Raw genomic sequence first — 27,351 nt, 5'->3', positions numbered from 1 at the left:
GTCATTCATTCATTCATCATCATGGCTCCCTCAGATCCCCTGTACTAGTTCACATCTGCAGTGTAATCCATCCTGTTTGACAGTTGATGAGTTAAACAACCAAGAATGGCTCTTCACAGTGAATACGTTTTACATGCATAAAATATTCCCATGGCTAACAAAAAAGATTATTCCACTAATATTCCTGCTTATATACTGCTATCCATACCCCATTAAAATAATGTTTTCCACTGGTGGCTCACCTCTCACTTTGTATACTCAGACACCCTCCTTTGTTCCTTCAAACACCCTCTGGAAAAGGTTGGCTTTTAGATATTTGCTAATTTTCTTTAACCTGTTGATATTCTCTGTCATAATATTTAATAGTGGGTGTGTTTTTCCTTCTGACCATAAATATAGATTTTTCCAGGAAGATTTTTGTCTTCACCCCAGCTGACTTTAAGCAGGGACAGTATTTTGCATCTTACAGTAATGCATACAAACTCTGTCAGATTCATCTTCTAAATGTGCTTTATATATGTTCTAAGAAAGCTCATAAAACTGGAATAATTAACATTTCCCACATGCCTTAATTGTAAAATCCTCCATTTGGAAATGGCTGATTTCAGAATATCCAAAGGGAATATTCAGTTTATATGACATGGCATCATTCAGAATATTGTAACATTTGGACTAATAGTGGAACATTGTGTATGTATAATTACTCAATGAAATTCTGTGGTTTTCTTTCTTAATCCTTCAAATATATTGGCCTACTGCTTATTTTTAATATAGTCACTGTTAACAATGAGCCTCTTGACACATTCTTGCACTTTTTTCAGCAGATCGTGCATAAACACGCATGTTCTAACTGTACACCCACATCGCTGCTTGCACGTCCTCACCCACATGTGTTCCTGTACACATTTTCATACCCATTTCTTCGCTTGGTTTTCCGAAGAGACTGGTGACAAGATCATTTGTTTGCAGGGTGAAAAAGAAACTGACAGAGTATAAGATTCTCAGCTCAGTTATTTTTATTTTACATGAAGTTAATGACTGTAGAGCAGCTTTGGAAATGCTTACCCAAGTTAATTATCATCCAGCTATATCCTTACTTCGACAAAAACACTGTAATCAGTGTATTCTAACAGATGTCACATACAAAAGTGCAAGAACACTGAAAATTAGCTGGCAGTGCTGTTCAAGGAGGGTGGAGGCATGCTGTGAGGGGGAGGCAGAGCTGATGGAGACAAGAGAAATTAATAAGAAGAAGGTTTTTAATTCTCATGTTTTTTCAGTGTGATGTGATGTCCCTTTAGCTGTTTTGAAACTTGAATAGCTGTTTTGTTCAAGATGTCTGAACAGCTCTAAGATTTACATCAGCGCACAGCAGTGTAGGAGGCCCAGTGTTTTAGCATAAAAATATTTCTTTTCATTTTGACACCGGGTTTGTATGTTAATCAACATAATTCTCCGCAGAAATTGTGAGCCTCGACAGCTATGACAGTGAGGGTCCACACACCCCTGAGACAGATGACTCAGCAGAGGTGAGGCATGAAGATATGCACACATACACACAGACCTGTGGTTACATACAAGCACAAAGTGAAAAACTGTTGTTCTCATGTGGATTCTTATTTTAATATACCATCAGGGGAAAGGAAGAGCTATCAAACCACCAAGTGAAGAAGACTTTCAAAGCATCAAACTGATCAGCAATGGTGCATATGGGTAAGCAGAACTGAAAAATCACTGAACACTTACAAAACACTGAAAATACAGAGAGCTTAAGTTGAACTTCATAGCTTATGAATGTGCATGGCTTAGCTGCCTGAAACAGTACACAAATCAATAATAAAATATAGAATATGCTCTGAAAACATGTCAGCTATAATCTTAATTATTTTCATGATCCCTGACCTGCAGTGCATGTGAGATTTTGTTATGAAATGTTAACTGATTTTAATAACTTATGGCAAGCTTTTCTCATGTAGCAGTATATCGGTTGGTCTATGGCCACAGAGCCAGTCAAATGTTAACATTTGTACTAGAGCCAATCATAGATACTGTTCCATGAACTCATTATCCTCTTGTTGCCACAGTATTGTGGTGATATATGGCATATACTTCAATGCATTCTTTTGTGCATTTTGCTACCACAGTACTGTGGCAATCGATGGAAGAAATGACAAATCAGTGATAGTATATAGTATAGAATAGGAATTGTAAATGTTCTATATGTTGTTGTTTTATGGTGTTCTTTGCTCTGTGCAGTCAGTGAGGCTGGAGAAGGTGGGCGGAGCTACATGTTAGATGCAGCAGCGTGTCGTGTTACTTCTCAGTTCTGTGTCAGTCCTGTGTATTGAGTGCTGTGCTCCAAATTCTGCATTCTGAACATTGTCCCAGTGGCTGATTTATATCAATGGTGGATTTACCTACCTTGGTGCTGCGCCCTGCTAACCACCCCCACCCCCCATTGGAAAATCTGCTGAAAAAATTGTTGCTTTGACAGGGACTCAAACACCGGTCTTCCACGTTGCAGTCTGAAGCATTACCTACTGAGCTCATTCTTTGCTGTCCTTACTTCTGACTTATTTGCTGTCTGATTGCCAGCTTTATTGCCACAGTACTGTGGCAACAGGGTGACAGGTTACCAGTCTACACGTGATATAACAAGGGCGCTAATTGGCTCTGTGGTAATAGACAAGCCAATATTTCGTGCCACAGTACTGTGTCAATAGTCACTTCGATATGGATATGCTTAACCTACTAACCTATTAACCAGCTAATGGTTTTTACTTCTCAACTACAGTCACAGAGCGTACATTCACAGCCTATTTATTTATAGATAGATAGATAGATAGATAGATAGATAGATAGATAGATAGATAGATAGATAGATAGATAGATAGATAGATAGATAGATAGATAGATAGATAGATAGATAGATAGATAGATAGATAGATAGATAGATAGATAGATAGATAGATAGATAGACGCTCATGTCGCTGCATTTAATAAACTTTTGGATGTTGAAGGGACCACAAATACAGCACTGTGACGATCAGTCCTACTTTTTATGACAAAGATGGCACTATGCATTCCATTACTGTGGGAATAAAGAACTATTTCTTAAGCAGGACTTAAAATTCAGTACAGGAGACTATAACTCTAAAGGATCAAACTTCCTATTTTAAGATTGTCCCATGTCATAGTTCATCACGGTCTCACCGGTGTCTCAGTCTGCTGCCTCTTCCTCATAACTCATGTAGACGTCACCCACTCCACTGGTTTCTTACTCTTCTGTCTCATCTTCTCTTCAGTGCTGTCTACCTGGTGCGGCACAGGGAGACACGCCAGCGTTTTGCCATGAAGAAGATCAACAAGCAGAATCTGATCTTGAGGAACCAGATCCAGCAAGCATTTGTAGAGCGGGACATTCTCACCTTCGCAGAAAACCCCTTTGTTGTGTCCATGTTCTGCTCCTTTGAGACACGACGACACCTTTGCATGGTCATGGAGTATGTTGAGGGTAAGCCAGTGGAGGTTGGTTTTAATATCAGATTACATGCAGACTCCTATATTTGCAGTAGGTAGAAGTCTGTAGAAAAAAAACAACAAAATCACATCCTAATCATGAAGCTCTCTCCGCCCTCTGTTTGACGGACAGACTGAATATTAAGGTAGAAAATGTCGAGAATAAGGAAAAGTGAAGCCAAATTCACAGTAATGAACCGTCTGTGCAGCAGAGGCACATTTGGCAGAGATTTGCCATTTCAGCTTCAGTCACTCTTTTTTACATCTGCCCTTTCTCAAAAGACCTGTGATCAGCCATAGTCATCTGTTAGAGTAGATTTTGTAAGACCTGAAAATAGAGCCAAGAGAAGGCGCAGAAGTCTTATTTCCTCTTAGACAATTCGAGGAAGAATTTGCTGAAACATTCTGATGTTTTGGGGTTTTTTTGCTCTATGAAGCCAAGAAATAAACCCTAATGAAGCTTTAAGGGTTAGTTTCATTAAGAATAGACACATGGAGAAAAGATAATTATTATTTACAGGCCAATTTAAACATGTGATTTATTTCCTTGTTCAGTTTCACTTTGGATTATAAAATGAAAACCCTTTGCGGTCTTTTTTTGGCTCCTCTCCTCCTTTTAATTGCTTTATCTGTGGGCAGTAGTCCTGAGCTTTACAGACCTTTACCACTTTTGGCTGCAGTTGTAGTGACCTTAGAGTTTAAGCTTTTTCTACTTCACAGTAATTATTTAATTTTGACATTAGCTAAGTGTCCAGAGTTTGTTTTATTACCCTCTCTTTGGGTCCTGGCTCCTCCACACAAAGGTACTCCGCTTCTTCTCAATACTGTGAAAAGGTTGAAATCTCCTCACTTTTTTTTTTTTTCCAGGTGGTGACTGTGCCACTTTGTTGAAGAACATTGGGGCTCTACCTGTTGAGCTGGCAAGGATGTACTTTGCTGAGACTGTTTTAGCTCTAGAGTACCTACACAACTACGGCATTGTCCACAGAGACCTCAAACCAGACAAGTGAGTGTTTAAAACTGAAGTCACCCATTAATTTTAAGAGCAGAGGACCAAATGGTGATTAAGGTGCCTTCATTTAATACAGTTATCATAGTTGCATATACTTCATCATACCAACTACTGAAGTATTTTGACTGTTGCCTCTTTGTAGTCTGTTGATCACCTCCATGGGCCACATCAAGCTGACTGACTTTGGTTTGTCGAAAATGGGCCTTATGAGCCTCACCACTAACCTTTATGAAGGACACATTGAGAAGGATGCCAGAGAGTTCCTGGATAAACAGGTACATATTGTTGTTATTCAAATGAAGTAAAACTGTACAGTTGGTGTACAGTATCGTGGATGAAAATGTAAATGGCATTGAAAAATACTTTGAGTCCACTTTATCTATGCCTGCCAACCTGCTAAGTCATCCGGGAAAATCAATAATCTCCAAATAAATAAAGAGAATGCATTACAGCATTTCCTGTGGACTAAATTAATGAATCATTAATGCTCTCCATCTCCATCACAATCCGGTTTTGCAATTATAGTTATTGTTTATGCTGTGAATTAAAGTAGTCGTAATCCTTCTGACTGGTCTGTATCTACTCTAGTCATTCTGTGTTGAAACAGACATCTGTTTGTCTGCCACCAAACGGTGCATGTCTGTTTCATATTCTGTTTGACTGTCTGACTCGAAGGCAGTTTTTCAATCAGTAGTGATGTATATCACAGCATTAACAAGTGGTGTCAGGCATAACAAACCCTGCCCCTCACACGTATTGTAGCTTATTTTGGCATTGATCCAGCTGGTGTCATCAATGTGTGTGGTGGTATTAGCATATCAATTGCCTCTATATACAGTATGTGCCAAGTTTGAAGTAAATTGAAACAAAATTTATGTTTTTATAGATATGTGAAATTTCGACCATTATAAGTAAATTGGAGGAGAAAAAAGGTTTTTGAAAAATGCATAAAAAATTAAAATTTTGACCTTCTCTTCTCAAAATGTAACCATGTCTATTCTGGATCACTGGAAATCTATAAACCCAGTTTGGTATAAATTCAACTAATAGTTTTGCTGTTACAAACATGTGAAGTGTCACCCATTATAAGTAAATGAGGGGAAAAAAGACATACAAAAAAAAATTCATAAAAATTGGAACTTTGACCTACTTTCCCCAAAATTTATTGGAGGTCACTGGCAATCTATAAACCCAATTTGGTATGAATGCAACCAATAATTTTGCTGCTAGAATGTTAACAAACAAACAAACAAACAAACCGAGGCAAAAAAAATACCTCTTGCCTCCCCTTCGGGGGTCGGGGTAATAAATGATGTTTTAAAACTTCAGTATCTCTTCAGAGACATTGATTTACAGTAATTAACAGGCTACACTGGAATATGGTATTTGGCTAAATCCCTTTTTCCAAAGAATATCTAGGGGGAAAACTGGCACAAATTGATCTACTGTAAACAACATTTTTTAATATACCCTACCAACTCAAAGTAGTCCAGCATCTTTAACCACTGTCTTCTTCTGTTTTCTTTGTATTTTTTTCTTCCCCTTCTTTCTTTCTCCTTGGTTTTTGTCTCTCAGGTATGTGGTACCCCAGAGTACATTGCTCCAGAGGTGATTCTCCGTCAGGGCTATGGGAAACCAGTTGACTGGTGGGCCATGGGCATCATTCTGTATGAGTTCTTGGTGGGCTGTGTCCCTTTCTTTGGAGACACTCCTGAAGAGCTGTTTGGGCAAGTTATTACAGGTGAGATAGTAATAATCCCACACCACTTTCTTCTTTTTTTAGTTGAGAGTCTTTCCAAAAACATTTTTTATTTTCCCATATCTTAACAATTATATCTATGCTATTTCTGTGTGAATATTAAAGACACAAACATATTAATCGATTGTTATCTGGCTACATGAACTTAAGACAAAGCTTGATTTAAAAATACAGTTTTGTTACTAAATCTAAGTGCCTTACATGTCTGAAGAGACACATTAATTCATTAACATTATAAATAGCAAACAGGTTCCTTTGGAATTTTTGTTGAGCAGCAAAGGACTTTATAGGATCTTACAATACATTTTTTCAAAATTTTCAGAAAACAAAACCTTCATTAAATGTATAAGTGCAATATATTTATATTAAATGTTAATATATTAAATATTTAAACTACTGTTAACGCATGAAACTACATAAAAGCATACTATACATGTACAGCTACATTCATAATTTATACTCCTTGTCCAACTCTGCATGACCAGCTTGTTAGCATTAGCTGTTAGCCTGCACGTTGAAAGCAGAAATAATGCACTTTTCACATCTAGTTTTGCTAACATTAGGGCTTTGTTATTATCAAATGATGGAAGTGGGACTAACAGATATTACACTGAATATGGCTAGTTCTACCTAGATACCTCACAAGTAAGTTCAACAGTTTAAGTTCAAGTTTAATAGATCATCTTTTTTGTCACATTCCATTATATCACGTTACAGTAAAAACATAAAAGAAAAAACTAAGAAAATAAATAATTATTTACAAATAACATAGAAATCAATAAATACATAAATGAAAATATAAGAGAAAATTCAGAGGTTTGAGGTTAAAGTATGTAAAAGAAACAAACTTAAATAGTGAAAAATGATAAAGTGAATTATATATATATATATATATATATATATATATATATATATGTATATATATATATATATATATATATATATATATATATATATATATATATATATATATATATATATATATATATATAACACACATGTTATGGTTTTGTTCTTTCAAAGAGGGTTTTATTGTCAAATTCTTCTTTTGTACTGCCTTTATAGCAGCTTCAGAGTTCAAAAATGCATGAGTAGAGAGTTGCCCTGTGTTTATTATGCAATATTAAGTATCAAGGGAAAGTACTGAAGTTTGGGAGGAGTTTTGAAGTCTAAAAATCCTGTAACTGCTCTAGATTTTGATCGTTTAATAGATCTGTCATCATTAAAAGGCTGCAGTAAAACATGGTTGCTCTCTTCTTTATCACTGTGACCTTTTTCCTTGTGTTGTTACCATTAGATGACATAGTTGGCCAAATGGTGATGATGCGCTGCCTGCGGATGCTCAGGACCTCATCTCTGCCCTGTTACAGACCAACCCACTTGTGAGGTTGGGGACAGGTACGAACTTTACCATTTACACCATATAACTGTTCTGATCTTCGCATTTACCTGTTTCAAAGTTCTCTGTGTGTTGTTTCCAGGTGGAGCTTTCGAAGTGAAGGAGCACTCGTTCTTCACTGAGTTGGACTGGAACAGTTTGCTGAGGCAGAAGGCAGAGTTCATCCCTCACCTGGAGTCAGAAGAGGACACCAGCTACTTTGACAGTAAGCGTGTCTTGATTTATGTGTCTGTGAAGCAGTTGTATCAATAATGGATTTCTGTGGTGGACAATAATGTTCTGACACCTTCCCAGTCAGAAATGCACATTTTATGTTTAAAGTGACAGCTCATATATTTTATCCCTGCCTCCTCCGCCAGCCCGTTCGGATCGTTATCACCACATCAATACTTATGACGAGGATGACACCAACGACGATGAGCCGGTGGAAATCAGACAGTTTTCCTCATGTTCTCCTCGGTTCAGCAAGGTACGAGTTTGTCTTTCTTTCTCATTTCTGTTTTACTTTGTCTGTCATATGCTAATATTTTTCCTCTTTTTCCCACTTGTTTCATCTGACTCTTATTCCACACACAAAGAAGTAGACAGTGTAGCTGTATTTGCACTTAAAAATTCTTTGATATGTTTTGATGAGAAGGAGAAAAAGAGTCTCAGATAAAGAAAATGAGGTCACACTGTACAGAGAGCAGCACCTGCTGTCTGGCCCCAGGTCTCATGCCTGGGAATCTGAAAGTAACTGGGCTGTTGTAACTGTTACACCATTATTTCTTCCCCCTCTTGTCTCTTATTTCTATTTTAAGCCACTCGGGGGCCCATGTACCTTTTATGTCAAAGCCTCAGACTGGCATTTTTTCCTCTAACTCTGTATAGAGATATATTTAATGACCCTGGAAATTTTAACTTCTTTTTTTTTATTCTTTTCATCATCTACTCTCTTTTAATCTGTGCCTCTCTCTATCTCAGTGTGTCAGCATGCTCTTTCTGTCACACTGTTTCTCTTGGGTGGGATTTTTCTCACCTCATGGTGGCTTTTTCCTGTCTCTCCACTCTTTCCCTTCTATTCTCTCTCTCTTTCCATGATTCACTCTGTCTTTCCATCTGTCTCCAGTCTGTCTTTCACCTGGTCGAGCCTCTCATGTTTAGACTGGGGAGCTCTTAGGGAAATTGAAAGTGGCTCATCGAGGGGACAATTTTCAGTTATAATTGAGAGTATTTGAAGAGATATTTGAGGGCTGTTCAGTGGCCTTGCATAAGGTTGAATAGGTGCACAAAGACTGCTCATAAATAAAAACTGATGTCTATTGTACAAATAAGCATTTACACACTAAAAAAAAATGAAAAAAAAAAAAAAAAAATTAAATGAGGGTGTAATAGAAAATGAACAAATGAGCTTAGAGGCTCTTTAGGCCTCTCTGCCTGTTACCTCATGAGAAAGACCATCATGTTTAATGTATTAACTTATTAAACACTACCTTATGAAACCTTATTTTCCCTACCATCCATTATTTTGTGTTCATTGCGGTTTACAGTAAAGGAAGATCGGTTTATTTTCAGTTCTTAATACAGAAACAGATGAATATGGATTTATAGAGAGGAGCAAATTCAATTACTCTTTCCCCAAGCAACAAATAATCACACTTAAATACGTGTAAGACCAATGTGTGAAGGTAACAGATGTTACTTAAGTAATAAAGAACTCTAAATGTATTTGATGCCTTATGCCACTGCATGTTTGACAAACTAAAGTTACTAACTGTTAAAGTCTGCTGATACTGATTCTGAGAAGCCAGCTGCGTTTTTAGCCGATACTTGTTTCCATGGTAGGCTTCCCTTAACGTAGCTCATCTTGATGTCCTCCCCCACACAGTGTTACTCTGCACATAATGAGCGCCGTCCAAAATAAGTGTTAGCATGTCCCACTTCACATGTATGCACACTTTACTGTTCTTTTATTGTGGAGTTACACATTCTGTTTATGCGTTTAAGTTATAGAATACACAGTTTTTCAAGGTCTGAATGCACAAAGAAGACACTGACGAAACTAGTACGTATCTTTAAAGCATAAATCAGAGAGGACAACATTTGTAGCAGTAAATGATTTGAGGTTGATTTGCAATGATATGCATAGATTCTGAACCAAGATACAGAGATGCTGCAAAATATTTTCAAGCTTTTTCAAATGCCATTCTGCATTGTTGAATAGTGAATAATGATGAAAGAAAGGCTACAGTGAAAGCACAAGCATCACATCTTTGTTGTCCAGCTGCTTCCTTCAAAAAGGAAAAATGTGTATTCAGTGCCCCAAAGGATGACTGACTCCCCTTAAACTGTTTTTTTTTTTTTCAACACAGACAAAAAGTACATTTCAGTCCCAGATTTGGCTGCACAGAACATAAGAAATAAGACAGACTCAAAAAAAAAAAAAGTGTCATGGAAAAACACTTGCATGCCTAGGTGTGGTTCCAGCCATCTGGATAAATGGCAAACAGTTGTTTTAGGAGTATGTGATAAGGATGAAGGTGAATCAAACTCCACCACATATGAAGTACATGAAGTCTTCATTTGTCACCCAATGAAATTTATACACTTCTTAAGAGTTGGCATCCTTGGAAATATATTTACAACGAGTGCCTGTTAAAATCCAAATATTAAACACTTCCATTAGTCAATATTATGTAATCCTGAGACAAGACTCACAGACAGCTTGTGCAAGGAAAGCCAGTTTGGATACTGGTAATTATAGATTGAAGCTGCCAATAGCTAGCACATTGTGCCAGTATTCACATTTTGAGTCTTTTCCTGCCAAAAAAAGTCAAGTATTCAAAGCGATTTGCTTAAGGGGATGTACAAGTGTTTGACTGTGTTCAGAATTAGTCCCTTTTTCACTTGTCTCTTCCGTTCCCTACAGCATGGAGTAAATATTCAAAAGTCTCCTCTATATCAGTAAAGAGAGCTCAACCACGTTTACCATCTCTGACAGAAGTGTTGGCCTACTGTATTGTTCTCATGCATTAGATGTGACATATTGCACTTGGCGTTGTTCATGAATATTACATTAATTATGTTATTGAAAAGAAAGAAGTCACCATATATTCTGTAAATGTCATATTTGACATTTATAAGTGGATTGTACTGGAGCATGTTTTACACTGAAGAGGTTGTGGTATCTGTGTTTATCAGTTGACTCTAAACCCAGACTGGTGAGCATAGATAGAGCAAGATGAATGGCATGTTGTAAAGCAGGGGTGTCAAACTCATTTTAGTTCAGAGGCCACATTCAGCTAAATTTGATCTGAAGTGAGCTGAACCAAAATAAAAATGAAATAAAAAGTATAAGTAAAATAATAACATAATAATATATAAATAATGTCAAGTCCAAACTTTTCTCTATATTTTAGAGTGAAAAAAGTAAAATTACATTATGAAAATGTTTGCATTTACAAACTGTCCATTCAAACAATGTCAATAATATGAACAAACTGAAACGATAAGTGTAATTTTAACAATATTCTGCCTCAGTTTATCATTTACACGTGTATATTATAACTTACAGATCACAGTGGATCAACAAATACACAAAAACATTTAATATCAGGCAGAATATTGTCAAAATTGCACTTACTTCTCTTAAAACATTTCAGGTTATTCATATTTGTTCAGGTTATTCCCGTTTTTTTGTGAAATTATACTTTGTTTTAGTGTAAATACATGAAAATATTTACATTTACAAAGAGAAAAAATGTGGAGTTGTCATTATTTATGTGTTATTATGATAGTATTTTACTGGTTTGACCCACTTGAGATTAAATTGGTCTGACTGTGGAACCTGAACTAAAAGGATTGTTCATATCTTAGTGTAATTTTTGCATTTCACAAATTCATCCCAAGGGCCGATAGGGACCCTTTGGTGGGCCAGATTTGGCCCCCGGGCCGCATGTTTGACACCTGTGTTGTAAAGGCTGATGTCTATTATGCTGGTTTAGGAAAACTCATATGTACCGCCATAGTATCAATAATACATAGAAACAGACAAAGAGTAGATGGGTTAATATTTAATTGAGGGACTTTTTGGGTTCCCTTTACAGGGTAACACAGTTGACAGGTATAGTTGACATTTTGCTGTTTTTAGGCCAAAAATTAACACACCATAACACCACATGGCATTTTTACAGGAAGATTCTTCTAAATATCATATATACAATTGAGTAACATTGAAATTGAAAGTTATTTATAAAGATATTATAGTAACACTGGTGACATAAGAGTGTAACAACTGCACACTTGACTCACACACTACTTCATGTTAAATAACTAAGAAAGAGGAGAAAGAACATACCTTGGAGTCTTTCTAGTGTTTTCTTCAGGAGGAAATGACATCATGTGGAGCAGGTCATGTGATTTGGAATTAGCACACTTCCTTTAGAGGTGTTTTTGTAATGGGTAACTTAGTTGAAACTGATTTCTTGGACACATATACAATTTGTTTCTTTCCATGTAAGATTTGATATATTGCCCAAAAAGAAATATCTGTCATGATTATCTCAACTTAATAAAAAGAACACCATCAAAACAATTTTTGAATAAGCTCGTTTTATTATTGTTTAGCTAATTCGAAGGTGGTGGTTATTAAATTCAAATGGTTATATAGTTAACATTTTAGTATATCTAGTCATTTATTAATTATTTATTAATCATTTATTGATAAGTGATTTTTTTCTGTAATTAAATAATTATGGAATTTTTAAAGACATGATCATAATGAACATAGAATTATTCATTCATTCATTCACTTTCTGAACTCCCTTTATCCTCACTAGGGTCACAGGGGTTGCTGGAGCCTATTCCAGCTACTTATGGGTGAAGGCTCATCGCATAGCTATGAACATAAAATCTTTTTTCTTTTTTTTTAACTTTTAATAAAGATATATGCAAGAGTCCCTCAATTATATATTGACCCAGATGTACAGTATATTATAGACATCTGTTTGACTTTCAGAGTGAATATTGATCCAGCTGTTCCCCCTCGTAGGTTTACAGCAGCATGGAGCACCTTTCTCAGCTGGAACATAAAGCTACGACTTCTGTGTCCCGTCGAGAGCATAAGGGCCCACGAGAGGACAAGGTGACCAAGAGAGAGAGTCTGGGCAGCTTCAGCATGAGAGACAAGAGCTGGAGGACCGGATCCCCTGAGATGTGAGTGGTCTATGATTCGATGTTTGTGAGTTGTGGGCAGATGATTTTTCTAAACTTGTGACACTGAGGTGGAGGAAGATGCAACTGAAAGGTGGTTCCCTGAAGGTTTTTTCTCTCAAGATCCTCACTGTCACATACCTTTGTGCTTAGGAATAACTCCTACTGACACCAAGTCTGACACATCATGTATAAAAAGAACTCTATGTGAGAGTTAGCACCTGCAGTTATAAACAGGCAGCAGATCCCACCTTTCCAAAGTTTGAGAATAATTTTAGTCGCTAAACATCAAATGATTATTCCTGGCTGGGGAATGTAAGTGGTCCCTCACATTTATTAGCAGAGACAACTTTCTAAAGGTGGTCACTTATTGGACTAATATTTACAATCCTGTCAATCTCTTGGAGCAATTTTTTTAGTTTTATTCAAATGAAAAATGTTCTGTCATTCTGGGATTGAGATTCATTAAACATTATTTTATTCCATTGCAATTCTTGTCATCCAGCATCTTAGAAATGTGCAGATTGCTTGGTTCAGACCACTTATGATTAATTGATAAACCATTGACTTAGATAAAGCACACAAGGGAAACATACATTCTCACAACTTTGCATCCCCTGGGTTTTAGTTATATGTTAGATTTTTATTTCTCTATAGAGTTATAAACTTCTTCTATGCATCATTAGTTTTATGACAGTCAGGTTATTTCACTTGAGTGTCTTAAGATTTTTTGTATTTCCCTTCCTCCTTCCATCAAATTATCTGTCATATCGCTATTTAAAGCTACCTTTCACTTATCACTCAGTACAGATTACTTACAGGAATAACATTTTCACATGAAAATGTATGTAAAACAACTGATCTTGTGTTATATATTTAAATACTTGCTGAAATTGTGAGAAATCTGTACTTTTATTCAGTGTAACAGCCCATTTTATGTGGTCCCTTTTTAATGTCACCATGTGCTATTGATAAGGAAATATGATAAATACAAGTAGGTATAGTAATACACGGGAAGTTATTTAGTAATTGAACAGTATTTTGGCCATCATTTTTTTGCCTTTTCTGTGATTTACATGCTAATTTGAAACACCATAATCCAGTAGAAATGTAATTTTATTAATAATATATAGTATTTATTGATCTGATTTACTACGATTTGTGACAAACAGCCTATGCAAGCCACCAAAGTGCAGTATGTTAATGTAACATTTATAAATACGAGTATCAAATTTATTAATCAATCAAGTTTTATTTATATAGCGCCAAATCATTACAAAAGTTATCTCACAAAACTTTTTATAGAGAGCCAGTAGAAACCAGACTCTCAAGTCAGTTTACAGAAACCGAACAGAATCCTCCAGGAGCAAACACTTGGTGACAGTGGTGAGAAAAAACATTCTTTTAACAGATAGAAACCTGGAGCAGACCCTGACTCTGGAGGATGGCCATCTGCCTTGACCAGTTGGGGTTAAAGAGAGAGGGATAAAGGGAGAGAGGGAGAGAGAGAGAGAGAGAGAGATTGGGGAAAGGGGGGAAATGGGGGGAGACACATGGATGTACTGAACTAGAACTGTTAGAAACGAGGACAGCAGGTACTAGTATAATTACCAACAACTAGAACAAATGTCCATAATTGTTTATACTAATACTACAAATACAAGTATTAACAGTGGATGTACTACTGCTGTAACTGTTTATACAACTGATAGAAACCTCTACCATTTATGTAACTATGTAATAAACACTATCACAACTATATGGATAAATGAGTGATGACGATGAAGACAGGAGAGAAGAAGGACCACAGCAGCAGGTCCATGGAAAACCTGTGAGGACATAAAGCACAGAGACTGAGGAAGAAGGAGAGTCAGTCACATGTATTTGCTGGGGTGTAAATAGAGGAGAAGATTAGGAGAGAGGAGGTCAGAGAAGAGGAGGAGCAGAGAGGAGGAAGAGCAGAGGGGAGGTCAGAGGGGAGGAGGAGCAGAGAGGAGAAAGAGCAGAGGGGAGGTTAGAGAAGAGGAGGAGCAGAGAGGAGGTCAGAGAGGAGGAGGAGCAGAGAGGAGGGCAGAGAGGAGGTCAGAGAGAAGGAGGAGCAGAGGGGAGGTCAAAGAGGAGGAGGAGCAGAGAGGAGGGCAGAGAGGAGGTCAGAGAGAAGGAGGAGCAGAGGGGAGGTCAAAGAGGAGGAGGAGCAGAGAGGAGGTCAGAGAGGAGGTCAGAGAGGAGGAGGAGCAGAGGGGAGGTCAGAGAGGAGGTGGAGCAGAGAGGAGGTCAAAGAGGAGGAGGAGCAGAGAGGAGGGCAGAGAGGAGGTCAGAGAGAAGGAGGAGCAGAGGGGAGGTCAAAGAGGAGGAGGAGCAGAGAGGAGGTCAGAGAGGAGGTCAGAGAGGAGGAGGAGCAGAGGGGAGGTCAGAGAGGAGGTGGAGCAGAGAGGAGGTCAGAGAGGAGGAGGAGCAGACAGGAGGTCAGAGAGGAGGAGGAGGAGGTCAGAGAGGAAGAGGAGCAGAGAGGAGGTCAGAGAGGAAGAAGAGGAGCAGAGGGGAGGTCAGAGAGGAGGAGGGCAGAGAGGAGGAGGAGCAGAGAGCAGGTCAGAGAGGAGGATGAGCAGAGAGGAGGTCAGAGAGGAGGAGGAGCAGAGAGGAGGTCAGAGATGAGGATGAGCAGAGGGGAGGTTAGAGAGGAGGAGGAGCAGAGAGGAGGTCAGAGAGGAGGAGGAGCAGAGAGGAGGGCAGAAAGGAGGAGGAGTAGAGAGGAGCTCAGAGAGGAGGAGGAGTAGAGAGGAGGAGGAGCAGAGAGGAGGGCAGAGAGGAGGTCAGAGAGGAGGAGGAGCAGAGGGGAGGTTAGAGAGGAGGCGGAGCAGAGAGGTGGTCAGAGAGGAGGAGGAGCAGAGAGGAGTTCAGAGAGGAGGAGGAGGAGGTCAGAGAGGAAGAGGAGCAGAGAGGAGGTCAGAGAGGAAGAAGAGGAGCAGAGGGGAGGTCAGAGAGGAGGAGGTCAGAGAGGAGGTCAGAGAGGAGGAGGAGCAGAGAGGAGGTCAGAGAGGAGGAGGAGCAGAGAGGAGGTCAGAGAGGAGGATGAGCAGAGGGGAGGTTAGAGAGGAGGAGGAGCAGAGAGGAAGTCAGAGAGGAGGAGGAGCAGAGAGGAGAGCAGAAAGGAGGAGGAGTAGAGAGGAGCTCAGAGAGGAAGAGGAGCAGAGAGGAGAGTAGAGAGGAGGAGGAGGAGCAGAGAGGAGGGCAGAGAGGAGGGCAGAGAGGAGGTCAGAGAGGAGGAGGAGCAGAGGGGAGGTCAGAGGGGAGGTCAGAGAGGAGGCGGAGCAGAGAGGTGGTCAGAGAGGAGGAGGAGCAGAGAGGAGGTCAGAGAGGAGGAGGAGGTCAGAAAGGAAGAGGAGCAGAGGGGAGGTCAGAGAGGAGGAGGGCAGAGAGGAGGTCAGAGAGGAGGATGAGCAGAGAGGAGGTCAGAGAGGAGGAGGAGCAGAGAGGAGGGCAGAAAGGAGGAGGAGTAGAGAGGAGCTCAGAGAGGAGGAGGAGCAGAGTGGAGAGTAGAGAGGAGGAGGAGCAGAGGGGAGGTCAGAGAGGAGGAGGATCAGAGAGGAGGTCAAAGAAGAGGAGGAGCAGAGAGGAGGTCAGAGAGGAGGAGGAGCAGAGGGGAGGTCAGAGTATCATGATGAGTCTCCCATCAGTCTAAGCCTATAGCAGCATACCTAAGAGCAGCCCGTCCAGTTTCATTCTGGTTACTGTATTTAAACTGCTTAGCTATCATGTCTGCTCTTCTTCACAACCTACCTCCATCCCAGCTCCACATTTTATACTGTATCGAACTTATTCAGTGTCATTTTGTTGTCATCTATCCTTGGTTTGTTCTGTTCTCTATGGGGGCTTGATATTGCTTTTCTCCCTGACTTTTCTCAAGGAGGCAGGGGCACTGATTCCATCTAATGCAGATAGTCTGCATTTAACAGAAATTGTCCTGTATAATTGCATTTTTGCTCTTTTTTGGTGAAGAGTAAGGAAATCATTACAAATCTATCACAAATGCTGCATTTATACCGTATCTCTTTACATGTCTCTCTCTTGTAGGAAGCGCTTGTCTTGCTCAGAGTCCCTCTACATGGAAGGGGATGCAAGCCCTCCTCTAGGTGCTCGTCGACGCTTCTCAGCGCTCATGGATACACATCGCTTTGCTTCACCGCTCGAGGGTGAACCAGACTTCCTGTCTCGCCAGGCTCCCATCAGGGTCCGTGGAACCTCACTGGATGGGACCAGTGCCCCATCACCTAGCCTCCTCGAACAGAGAAACAGTCTAAAGGAGATTAACGGAGGAGGTGTGTATGCTGGTGGAGGGATGAAGAAACTGCAATGGACAGAGAAAATAAAGCAGACAGATAAGGCACAGTGGGCTGAAGGTGGAGGAGGTGAAAAATCAATTGGTGATACTGTATTAGCCTGCAGTTACTAAGTTAGTGGGCAGCAGAGCATTTGTAAACATAGCAATTTTGTCCTCTACATGGATTTTTTTTTAGGTTAAATACCTATAATGTCCATATGACTCTACATCCTGACAGACAAACTGCATAAACAAGGAGAAACACCAGGAGTTACCACAGCCATCAGCACACTATCTCCAGGTCCTGTAGCAGCTGGTCGTGATGTAATGACTCCTCTGTATGATCCTCTGGGACCCCGAGCCACCAATGACCTAGTGCTCCGCAGGGCTCGCCACCAGCCTTTGCCTGGGGAGGGAGAGAAACGCAACTCAAGACCTGGGAACAAAGTCATCAAGTCAGCCTCTGCCACAGCACTGTCTGTTATCATACCATCAGGTGAGAAAGAGTACAAGTTAATCCTGTAGGACAGTACTTCCTAAATGTCCTGAAACTCACCCTACTTGTGTTTAAGAATACTGCAATTATAATCATCTTTATTCAGGATTTTTACTTAGTGTTTGGTATTCTGTTTTTTTTTCCCATTTAAATAATTTATACATTTTGATCTAGATATCTGTATGCATATACGAATGTTTGTACATATTAAAAGTTCTCTATGCTAACATGAAGTTTGTTTTGGAGTCTATGTTGTGCTGCGAGTTGGGAGTCTGCTGATGTCTGTTGAGCTAACTCCATTTCTAAGCTAATTGTATCAGCTATAGAGGAGCAGAAGAGAGGCAATGAAGAAATCAAGAGTGAGCACAAGGATTTAAATGGAAATGATATTATATTGTACTTGTATTCATTGTCAGCTTAGTAATGGAGTTGGTTACATGTCAAATAAGGATTTGCTCCCAGTGTGAGACTACATAAACTTTACATAAGCACACAACGATGCACAAATCTTGCATAGTGTCATACTATGGTTGTGTATATATGAATGAACGTATTCTTTCCTTTTCTGTATGCCACCAGATGGAGATTCATATTGGAATTGGTCTAAAATGTTTCTTGCATCACAGTAGCTTAATTGGCAACATTAAAAAAAAGACAAAAATGAAGACAAATAAACCCCACATACAATGGACAGGTGTTGGCTGACCTAATGAAACATACTGAAAGCATAGGTCAGAGATGTGGCCTACTAAGCAGCCACTATTTTTGAGTTACAATGGAAAAATTTGTATCTTAAACAATTATATTACGCATGTTTGATTATGTAGTGTGTTAAGTAATAATAATTGTAGTAGCATGTCAAAAAATAATTATGATTTAATTCAACATGTACAAATTTAGATTAACAACCTCATATCCCCAGAGCAGACAGTTTCACACACCTCCTGTAATCTTTTGAAACCTCAGGTTGGGAACTGTGGCTTTAGGAGATCTCTTTTTGCCTGTGTGGCACTAACAGAGTGCATCGTATTTCCCTGGTTCTTCCTCTCATTGCTCTCTGTTTGCCTGCAGTGGAGCAGCACGGTGGTTTCTCTCCGCTGGCGAGTCCCATGTCCCCACACTCTTTCTCCTCCAACCCCTCATCCCGGGATTCGTCACCCAGCAGAGACTTCTTCCCGGCTGTGAACGTGCTGCGTTCCCCCATCACTATCCACCGCTCTGGAAAGAAGTATGGCTTCACTCTCAGGGCCATCAGGGTCTACATTGGAGACAGTGATATCTACAGTGTCCATCACATTGTTTGGGTAAGAAAGATATAGGTGTCCATCCAGTCTAATTGTGTATTTTTAGATGTTTGGTAGTTAGAGACATACCATTAATTTTACCTGGGTAATAGACCTCACTGCCAAAATTGACATGATTTTGAGTCAAATCAGCAGAATTATCATTCTGTTGTATTCTATCAGCAAATGTTCCTCTGATCTTAATAATATGTCTTTCATTTAATATAAATGAGGCCTATTAACCATTAATTCGAAAAAAGAGGGCCAAAAATATACATCACAGAAATGGGCAATAATTTACACTCTCTAAATTGTAAAACTAGACTGGGTCCATTTTGAGAAAGGAGACCACAGATGTCATTTATTTGAATCCAATAACTTTTAGAAAGTGACGATGATTAATTACATGGCAGTGGCTACTGACACAGTACTGTGGCACAGAATATTGGTTAGTCTATTGCCACAGAGCCAATCAAAAGATCTGAATTCTCCACTCTGAATGTTGTCCCAGTGGCTGATTTATTTTCATCAAAAACCCGGGCAAATCCCTCATATGAAGCAAAACAGTCACCACGTTTCATGTTATTTGCCCGCATGCTGAAACTGAAAGTATGAATAGATGCACAAACCAGCTTCTGGTAACTGGTACCCTAGCCTTTTCCTGTAACTGGATTGTCACGTGGCATGTACGATGCTTATTGCCACAGTACTGTGGCAGCAGGGTGACAGGTTACCAGTCCACACATGATAGAACGAGGGCACTGATCGGCTCTGTGGTAATATCATTAATGTTATTTTGGGGTAGTTAGATCAAAAAAATCCATGTTTCTGACATAAAACATTTGAAAATGACTCAGAAGTTTTGACTTCTATACATCTTGAACATTAAACCACAGGAAAATGCAGATTTCTGTAATATTTGGTATTATTGAGGAAGTGAGTGGAAAATGAATCTGTTGTTTTTCTCCTTCTGTTACATCTACAACCATTATTCTTTGTCCAAACAATCAATCCTTTCTTTAACGTTGCACCACACAAATGACCACTGTTTTTCATCCAACTGTTATTTCCCTGTTGTGACCTTGAATGTTTTATGTATGTTTGTTATGTATGTTATGTTTAGCATGTGGAAGATGGCGGCCCAGCCCAGGAAGCTGGTCTGTGTGCTGGTGACCTCATCACCCATGTCAATGGTGAGCCTGTTCACGGTCTGGTCCACACCGAAGTGGTTGAACTTATTCTCAAGGTAGGTCTGTTATTTCTCAACGATACTGGTAACGTCAGTATCTAGAGAAGGGCTGCTTGTCTGTTTGTAAATTACTGATTTCAAAGAGGCCATTCATTTCCTTAAATTAACAATTGCCTTCAGTGCTCATATAACCTCAAGGTTAATGGATCTGTAGTTATTCACATAACATTAATCCTTGCAAGTTAATTATAAGAGTAAAGGCCATAATTTTTGATTAAATTACTCCAACAGTGGTTTGCTATAAGTTTTCATGTTGAGATGGTTCAATGTTGTTGATCTTGGCAGAGCGGTAACAAGGTGACAGTGACAACCACACCATTTGAAAACACCTCCATCAAAGTGGGTCCTGCTCGCAAGGCCAGTTATAAATGTAAGATGGCCCGACGAAATAAGAGGACCATGGGAAAGGATGGCCAAGACAGGTACTGTGAGGCTTGCAACTTCACACTGAAAATGCCTGTTCTCATGTCTTATGAATGGGATGTACACATGTTTTCCTTTCACATACAGTACAGTATGCATTACTAAACACACTTGCAAAAAGTATTATGTCAGTCTCTGCTTTTATATCTGCCATGAAGTCCATTGCAGCAGCTTGGACTTTTTAGACCATTATTTTCAATTCTTGATATTACTGTTACCCATTTAAAAATGTGTTTAATGTGGTGTCTGTTCATTTCAGTTTAATACAAATTCAGTTTTACAGGAGAATTTGAACTTCCTTCATTATTTAAGTGTTGTCATGTATCCTCAAACATAAACATTACTTCTATGGAAGCAGTATATGCTGTAAACCATTTTGCCTCATCTACCTTTTTCATTTTATTCTGCAGTAAGAAGCGTAGCTCCTTGTTCCGCAAGATCACAAAGCAGTCCAATCTGCTCCATACCAGCCGCAGTCTGTCCTCTTTGAATCGCTCTCTGTCCTCCAGTGAAAGCCTTCCCGGCTCCCCAACACACAGCTTGTCAGCTCGGTCCCCCACCCAGGGCTACCGCTCCACCCCTGAACCATCATACCTGGGTAGGACACAAAAACTAAACTGAGAACTACATATGGTCAAAGAGAAATCAGAAGTAGCTTTATTGGCCAAGTTGTGCACAAACAACAAGGAATTTCACTCTGGCAATACCTTAGCTCTCAGATGTTATAGATATGTATAAAAATATAGAATAAAGAATAAGAATTTTTTTACATAGCTGTACAAGTACTGTGAGACCAAACAGTAAACAGAACAACAGTACAAATATAAAAAAAAATATCGTGCAGTGTACAAGGACAATAGTTCAATATGAAAGGACAATATTGTGATCCAGGATAGGTGCAATACACATGAGGTTCATACTGTCTGTCACAGTTTTGCATTCAACAGAGTGACTGTCTGGAGAAATGTGCATTTGAAATAGTCATCTGTTGAAACCTAGGAAGTTTTCACTTAAGATACTAAAGAACAGGTATATCTCTGGGACATCCATGTTGGTAGGATTATGGTGAAAATATGAAGTTCAGTTTCCTGAAATTATTCTGTCAGTGCTAAACGGCCTCCTGTATTGATTGTTTTCCTTTAGGTGCCTCCTCTCAGAGCAGCTCTCCAGCCTCTAGTACGCCAAACTCACCTGCTCCCTCTCAGCACATGAGGCCGAGCTCCCTGCACGGCCTCTCTCCTAAGCTCCACCGGCAATATCGCTCTGCCCGCTGTAAATCAGCCGGTAATATTCCACTTTCACCACTGGCCCACACCCCCTCCCCCACCCAGTCATCTCCTCCACCCTTGCCTGGACACACAGTGGGGAGCTCCAACACAACCCAGTCTTTTCCTGCCAAACTCCACTCTTCACCTCCTGTGGTCCGTCCCAGACCGAAGAGCGCCGAACCCCCACGCTCACCTCTTCTTAAACGGGTACAGTCAGCAGAGAAGCTGGGTTCACCTCTGACCCAGTCCAGTTCTACAGGAGGACTAGGGGGTCCACTGAGGAAGCACAGTCTGGAGGTGCAGCACTCTGACTACCGAAAGGATGCCTTCCTCTGTGAGCTTGGACTCCAGAGCCTGCTTGAGACAGAAGGAGAAAATCTACCACCTAATCCTCCACCTCTGCCCTCTTCCTCGGCTCCAGAGACCGGAGTCCTTAAGCCTGTGAGGAGACTGGGAAGGCAAGAGTCTCCACTTAGCAGGGAGACATTACTGGCCGAAAGGGAGAGAGGAAGGGAGAGGGAGAAAGGAAGGGAAACTGAGACTGGCTCTGTGTTGGAAAGACCAAGCCGAGTTGGACCAGCAGGTCCAAGAAAACCTCATACAAGTGAGTTACCCTTGAGTCTACAGAGTGGACAGGGCACCAGAGTGAGTGCAGAAAGCAGTAAACCTACAACGCCAAGCACCCCTACCAAAAGTACAGGAAGTCTAGAGAGTCAGAAAGGGCCTGAGAAGACCTTTCAGTGTCAAACAGATGTAACTACAAAACAGCAAGACCAAAAGATACCCAGGAGCATGTTGTCTAATAGTAAAGACTCCAAAGATCAGCTCGGAGCCAGAGCTGAACAAAGGCATGAGGGAAACAACAAGACTAGTCCAAGTGTTTCTGGTTTATCCTCCACTGCCCTCTCAAAGGGATCCTCTTCTACTCCAGATAAGTACATCAACACAGCAGTGGTGGGAAGTCCTCTGAGTATGAACAAAACTTTTAAGTCACCAGGAATGGGAGATGGTTTACGAAAGACTGGAGTTGAAAGTAGTGACTCAAGGACTCCAGATCTTGGCTCCAAAAGCCCCAAACTCCCAGTAAGGGTCCTCGCTCCTGTCGTCCCGCCCCATGGGCAGCCGCTTTCACTGGGAAAAGTGAGGCAGGGACTTGGTCCCGTCAACTGCTACCGGGGAACTCTTGACTGGGAGGACAAATGCCGCCTTGAGGTAGTAGAAGAGCACTCACCTTCCCCCTCTCCCTCTCCGACAGCTGTCACCCCCTCCCTCTGTGGACCTTCCCTCTGTAAATCACGCCCTGTGTCCCCCGGCGACAAGACGAGCTTTGTCAGCCAGCTGACCACTGTGGCCAAAAACGTCCTTGGGCCCATCAAGCTCGGCTCCCAGGAGGGGGCCAAGAGCAAAGACCAACAGAGTAAAGTAGCGGAGGAAAAGCAGGGGGTCACAGCGGGAAAGTCTGACACTCCTACTGGGGGTCGAGTGGCTGTTGGGGCTGCAGTGGTGACTCAGAGTCCTGCTGGGTCACCTCTCGATAAGGCTGCAACAGGTAGCTACCCACCGAAAATGTGACCCCATGGGGTCTCTAAACAGGACTTTATAAAAAAGATTAAAAAAAGATGCCTTTTTTGGAACAGAAGTCAAGCACTTAAAACATTGTACATTCCAGTTTTAGAGTATATGAAATATGTTATTTATTGATTCCAATCATTGACTGATTCTAACTTAAAACCAGGAATACAAATCTACTGTAAAGGTGCATTAACTGTTGATTTTTATCACAAATTATTTAAAGAGAAGACTCTTAAATGTAATGTGGGACACTTTATCTGATGTATATGTGTGTGGGTCTATGTGAACGCATGTCATATAGTACTGTACATATATAATAGGTACAAGAAGGTCAAAAAGTGCTTTACCGATCAAAACATGCTGAATACTGTGAAAACCAAATCCAGTCACTCCTGTTTTGTCTTTCAACCAGCCCTTTTTATGTTACAGCTCAACAAACAAAACAGAAAAAGGGGATAAACACAGAGTGGCATGGTGGAAGTGTGAAATTTACTACAAACAACTTGACTGACACACAGCACCAACCAGTAATCATTTAACTAATTATCTTTCCATCCTGCAGTTTACACTCCTCATTTGATGCACATGGTCAGACAAAGCCGGAATGGGAATTTTGTCAGTGGACGTGACATCCACAACTCTCTGTCACAGTGGATTGTACATGTGTGTTACCTCGGGCTTCTTTCTAGTGGTTCTTGAAGCCAGCAGAGGAAAGCAGGGTTTTCAGAACTCAGCTCAGTGCTTATCTCCCCCTTGCAGGAGGACTACCACAGCCCTTTCTCCCTGTGTCTGACTTTAGCCTACACACACATGCACAAACATACACTCACACACATTGCCACAGGAGACAGCAATGTCAGCAGCTGATTTTGATGCATTTAAATCCCTACCCCTGCAGTTCGTGAATTGGGGCATGAGTGTATTTGTGAGTTAAGAAGTGTGTGAGCATGTATGTGTCTTTTTAAGGGATAATTACCGTCAGCAGAATTGACTCAGCAAGGGTTCATGACCGAAGCCAAACTGGAAATAAACATAGGAGTAAATATCCAATAACACTTACAGGTATTTCTCAACACTTAGCTATTTTTGAATCCCACATTTGCACAGTACAAGATGCTTCTGTGGATATAATGTATAATAACATACGAAAACTATGGTATAAGCACATATAGTGAAATTGTTTTGAGTTACTGTATAACAAGGAAAGCAGGCACTCTTGGATGTAGCATAACGTGATTTATTTGTAAAAGGGCTCAGCAGCTATGTTAGGGTTTGTAGACATGGACTTGGTTTATCTTAAGAAACCTGTTATTGTGAAGAAAAAAAGGTTATCTATAATCAAAATGACCGTGTTATTATTAGATACAAGTTAGGTAGTCAAGTCTGATTAATGTAATGCTCACTGTTGGCTGTGTAACACACTGACAAGGATGTTAGAATCAATGATCTCAGCAGGAGAGCTCAAGTGTTCACAGGAAGGACATAATTTGTGCTTTTCTCCCACTTGTCTAGTTTATCTTGAAATATTTTACATCTCAGTGAATATCCAGTGTACATAACAGTATGCAAATCTTTAACAGCTGTGTACAAGGACTGCTGTCACTAAAGTAACCACTATTTAATTTATATATTAGGTAGAAGTCAGGGGTAATACTGTCAAATGCAATTTTTATTATTCTCATTCTTTCAACACATATTTGATGCAATTTTGGAGCATAAGTTAAAGGTTCAGAAGATACTGGTTCAGTATGTTCAGCAGTTTCAACTTGCAGAATGTTCAAGTCTGTCTGTCGCCTTCACCGCCTTAAGTGATCAGCTGTTTTGCTCTGGATTGTGTGTGTACAGATTTGCTGGTGCAGACTGTTTTACAGGAACTGGCAGTATTGTTTCAGATTTGTGGGTCTATGTAACAATAACAATGAGCTGACGGCAGATCAAAACTACAAAGCGGTGTGTTGATTTTGGTGGCACTGGCACAATCATTTCAGATGCACATTTCTTAATGTAATAACAAATTGCTTAATACATCCATGTGTTCAATGAAATACAAATTGGTTTTAATATGACTCAGCTAATAGTCCATTCAAGTACTGGCGGATGCATCATGGTGCACTAACAATTTTCACCTCTTTGTAAAGAATCCCATGCACTGGGTTCAATTGCGGGTGACTTTTTTATTCATCATGGTACTTTACTGTCCTCTAGTGGCTCAAAATGTCCACATTTAAATGTATTTTAAAATCAGTTGGGGCGATTACTACTATTACAAATTAAGCCAAGACTAATGATTGACAACAGAATCAATGTTATCAGCCATAGGGTTATCGAATATGCATTTTTGTTTCTAATGACAAGATATTTGCAGAAATTATGATATGAACACTTGAAACACAAGTTATTCTTCCTCTGTTTTTTGTCAATGTGTTCTTAATGTGACTGTTATTATTTCTGCTGGATTAACTTTTTTAAATATAATATATTGTCTTCTATATTCTACTGATAGGACAGCATTCTTTTATATCTTAATGTAATAAATGAGTCATCAGGTCAGCTCTAATAACCTGACAAAGAAAAATAACTATAATGTAATCTTATATAGAGATCATGTCCACTTTCAGGCCTTTTCCCAGTTAATGGCGTCTATACTAGTGTTATATGTATGAAAATCCCTTTCTTTTTGTGATTGACAGAGAAACTAGTATAAATGCACTTTATTTGAAAACAGACTCATTTGTTGGTATTGTTTATATGTTACTTTGAAGAAAAATAAATATAATGTATAAAAAGTTTGAGTCTTGAAATGAACAAGAGTCTAAGTATAAAGACATTCCACATTTCTCTGTTCACTGAAAGTGTATTTATTTGTACCATGGGGCATTTTTGTTTGTGATAGATGTAATTCAGATGCAGACACCTGAAGTGCAGTATGTGGAATAAAATTCAGAGATTTGTTCCAAAATTTCTCTCTTCTTGTCTGGCATTCAGGATATGGGGATTTTCCTTGTTGGCTCATCATCATCATCATCATATACATGGGTCTACACTAAGCATTCAAATACGGCCATTGTACAGTAGATCGTGTAATGATTTACTAATATATTTATTTTTTACTTTATATTTTCACATGTGTGTAAAAGACGAATCTTTCTGAGCAAGCCAAAAGAAATTAGGAAGTAGAATTAGTCAAATATATTAATTAGAAATCAAAATGTATCTGTATCTGTTTAGTGTAGCATCACTCATGTCATAGGTCTCCTCATACAAATACACATGAGGTTAGGTTTCTGTTAGTTAATAGTTTCCTGCAACAAGAAATTTTGCATTTGCATCATTTTGTGATTTGTCTGCATTGGTATATTGTAGAAATTTTATATGTAAAACAAAAATTTAATTAACAGTATTGTGTAATTTTAACTAATTTGTTAAACTTTTTTGACTTTGTAGCTCATGTGTATTTGGGTAAGATATCTCCTCATGTTCAAAGCTTTTTACACATTTAAAAATTTCTCAGATGAGGTACATTGAAGCTATCAAAAAGTACCTACAATAGACCTACAACACATTCAAGAAAAACAAAACGTTGTAAAAAATTTTGTCTAAAAAAAGGCATAATAATTCAGCTTTTGTGAGCTCATAACTCATTTTTAAGAAGTGAAAAGACCCAGTGACGGGGTTTAAAAACGTTTTTAAAAAGTCGCCAATTCCACCATTATGCTTTTTTGAGGGAGAAGATAAGTGTAATGCATATATTAAATATAATTATGTTTCGTATATAGATATATTCATAATAATATCAACTATTTTTCATGGTCAGTATTTCAACCAATCACGTCGCGTCAGGAAAGGACAACAGGAAGTGA

At 39.5% G+C, this 27,351-nt stretch overlaps 1 protein-coding gene across 1 annotated transcript in view; it reads left to right on the top strand.

Annotated features, from left to right (window-relative positions):
• The window catches only part of mast1a (microtubule associated serine/threonine kinase 1a), an 87,072-nt gene extending 60,622 nt beyond the window's left edge, over window positions 1-26,450 (top strand). Inside the window, exons 11-28 of the mRNA XM_030138013.1 lie at window positions 1,462-1,529; window positions 1,637-1,713; window positions 3,306-3,514; window positions 4,387-4,525; window positions 4,674-4,806; window positions 6,107-6,280; window positions 6,790-6,791; window positions 7,597-7,688; window positions 7,772-7,894; window positions 8,049-8,158; window positions 12,719-12,882; window positions 16,954-17,198; window positions 17,439-17,696; window positions 18,768-19,000; window positions 20,103-20,225; window positions 20,514-20,650; window positions 21,062-21,249; window positions 21,795-26,450. Coding sequence (XP_029993873.1) covers window positions 1,462-1,529; window positions 1,637-1,713; window positions 3,306-3,514; window positions 4,387-4,525; window positions 4,674-4,806; window positions 6,107-6,280; window positions 6,790-6,791; window positions 7,597-7,688; window positions 7,772-7,894; window positions 8,049-8,158; window positions 12,719-12,882; window positions 16,954-17,198; window positions 17,439-17,696; window positions 18,768-19,000; window positions 20,103-20,225; window positions 20,514-20,650; window positions 21,062-21,249; window positions 21,795-23,491 — 4,172 coding nt within the window. The 3' untranslated portion in view covers window positions 23,492-26,450. The remainder of the gene's footprint in view (window positions 1-1,461; window positions 1,530-1,636; window positions 1,714-3,305; window positions 3,515-4,386; window positions 4,526-4,673; window positions 4,807-6,106; window positions 6,281-6,789; window positions 6,792-7,596; window positions 7,689-7,771; window positions 7,895-8,048; window positions 8,159-12,718; window positions 12,883-16,953; window positions 17,199-17,438; window positions 17,697-18,767; window positions 19,001-20,102; window positions 20,226-20,513; window positions 20,651-21,061; window positions 21,250-21,794) is intronic.
• Window positions 26,451-27,351: the final 901 nt, after the last annotated feature.

Source organism: Sphaeramia orbicularis, chromosome 1 (genome assembly GCF_902148855.1).
Source record: "Sphaeramia orbicularis chromosome 1, fSphaOr1.1, whole genome shotgun sequence".
NCBI classification, from domain to species: Eukaryota; Metazoa; Chordata; class Actinopteri; order Kurtiformes; family Apogonidae; genus Sphaeramia; species Sphaeramia orbicularis.
This window is presented reverse-complemented; position numbering and strand designations above follow the sequence as displayed.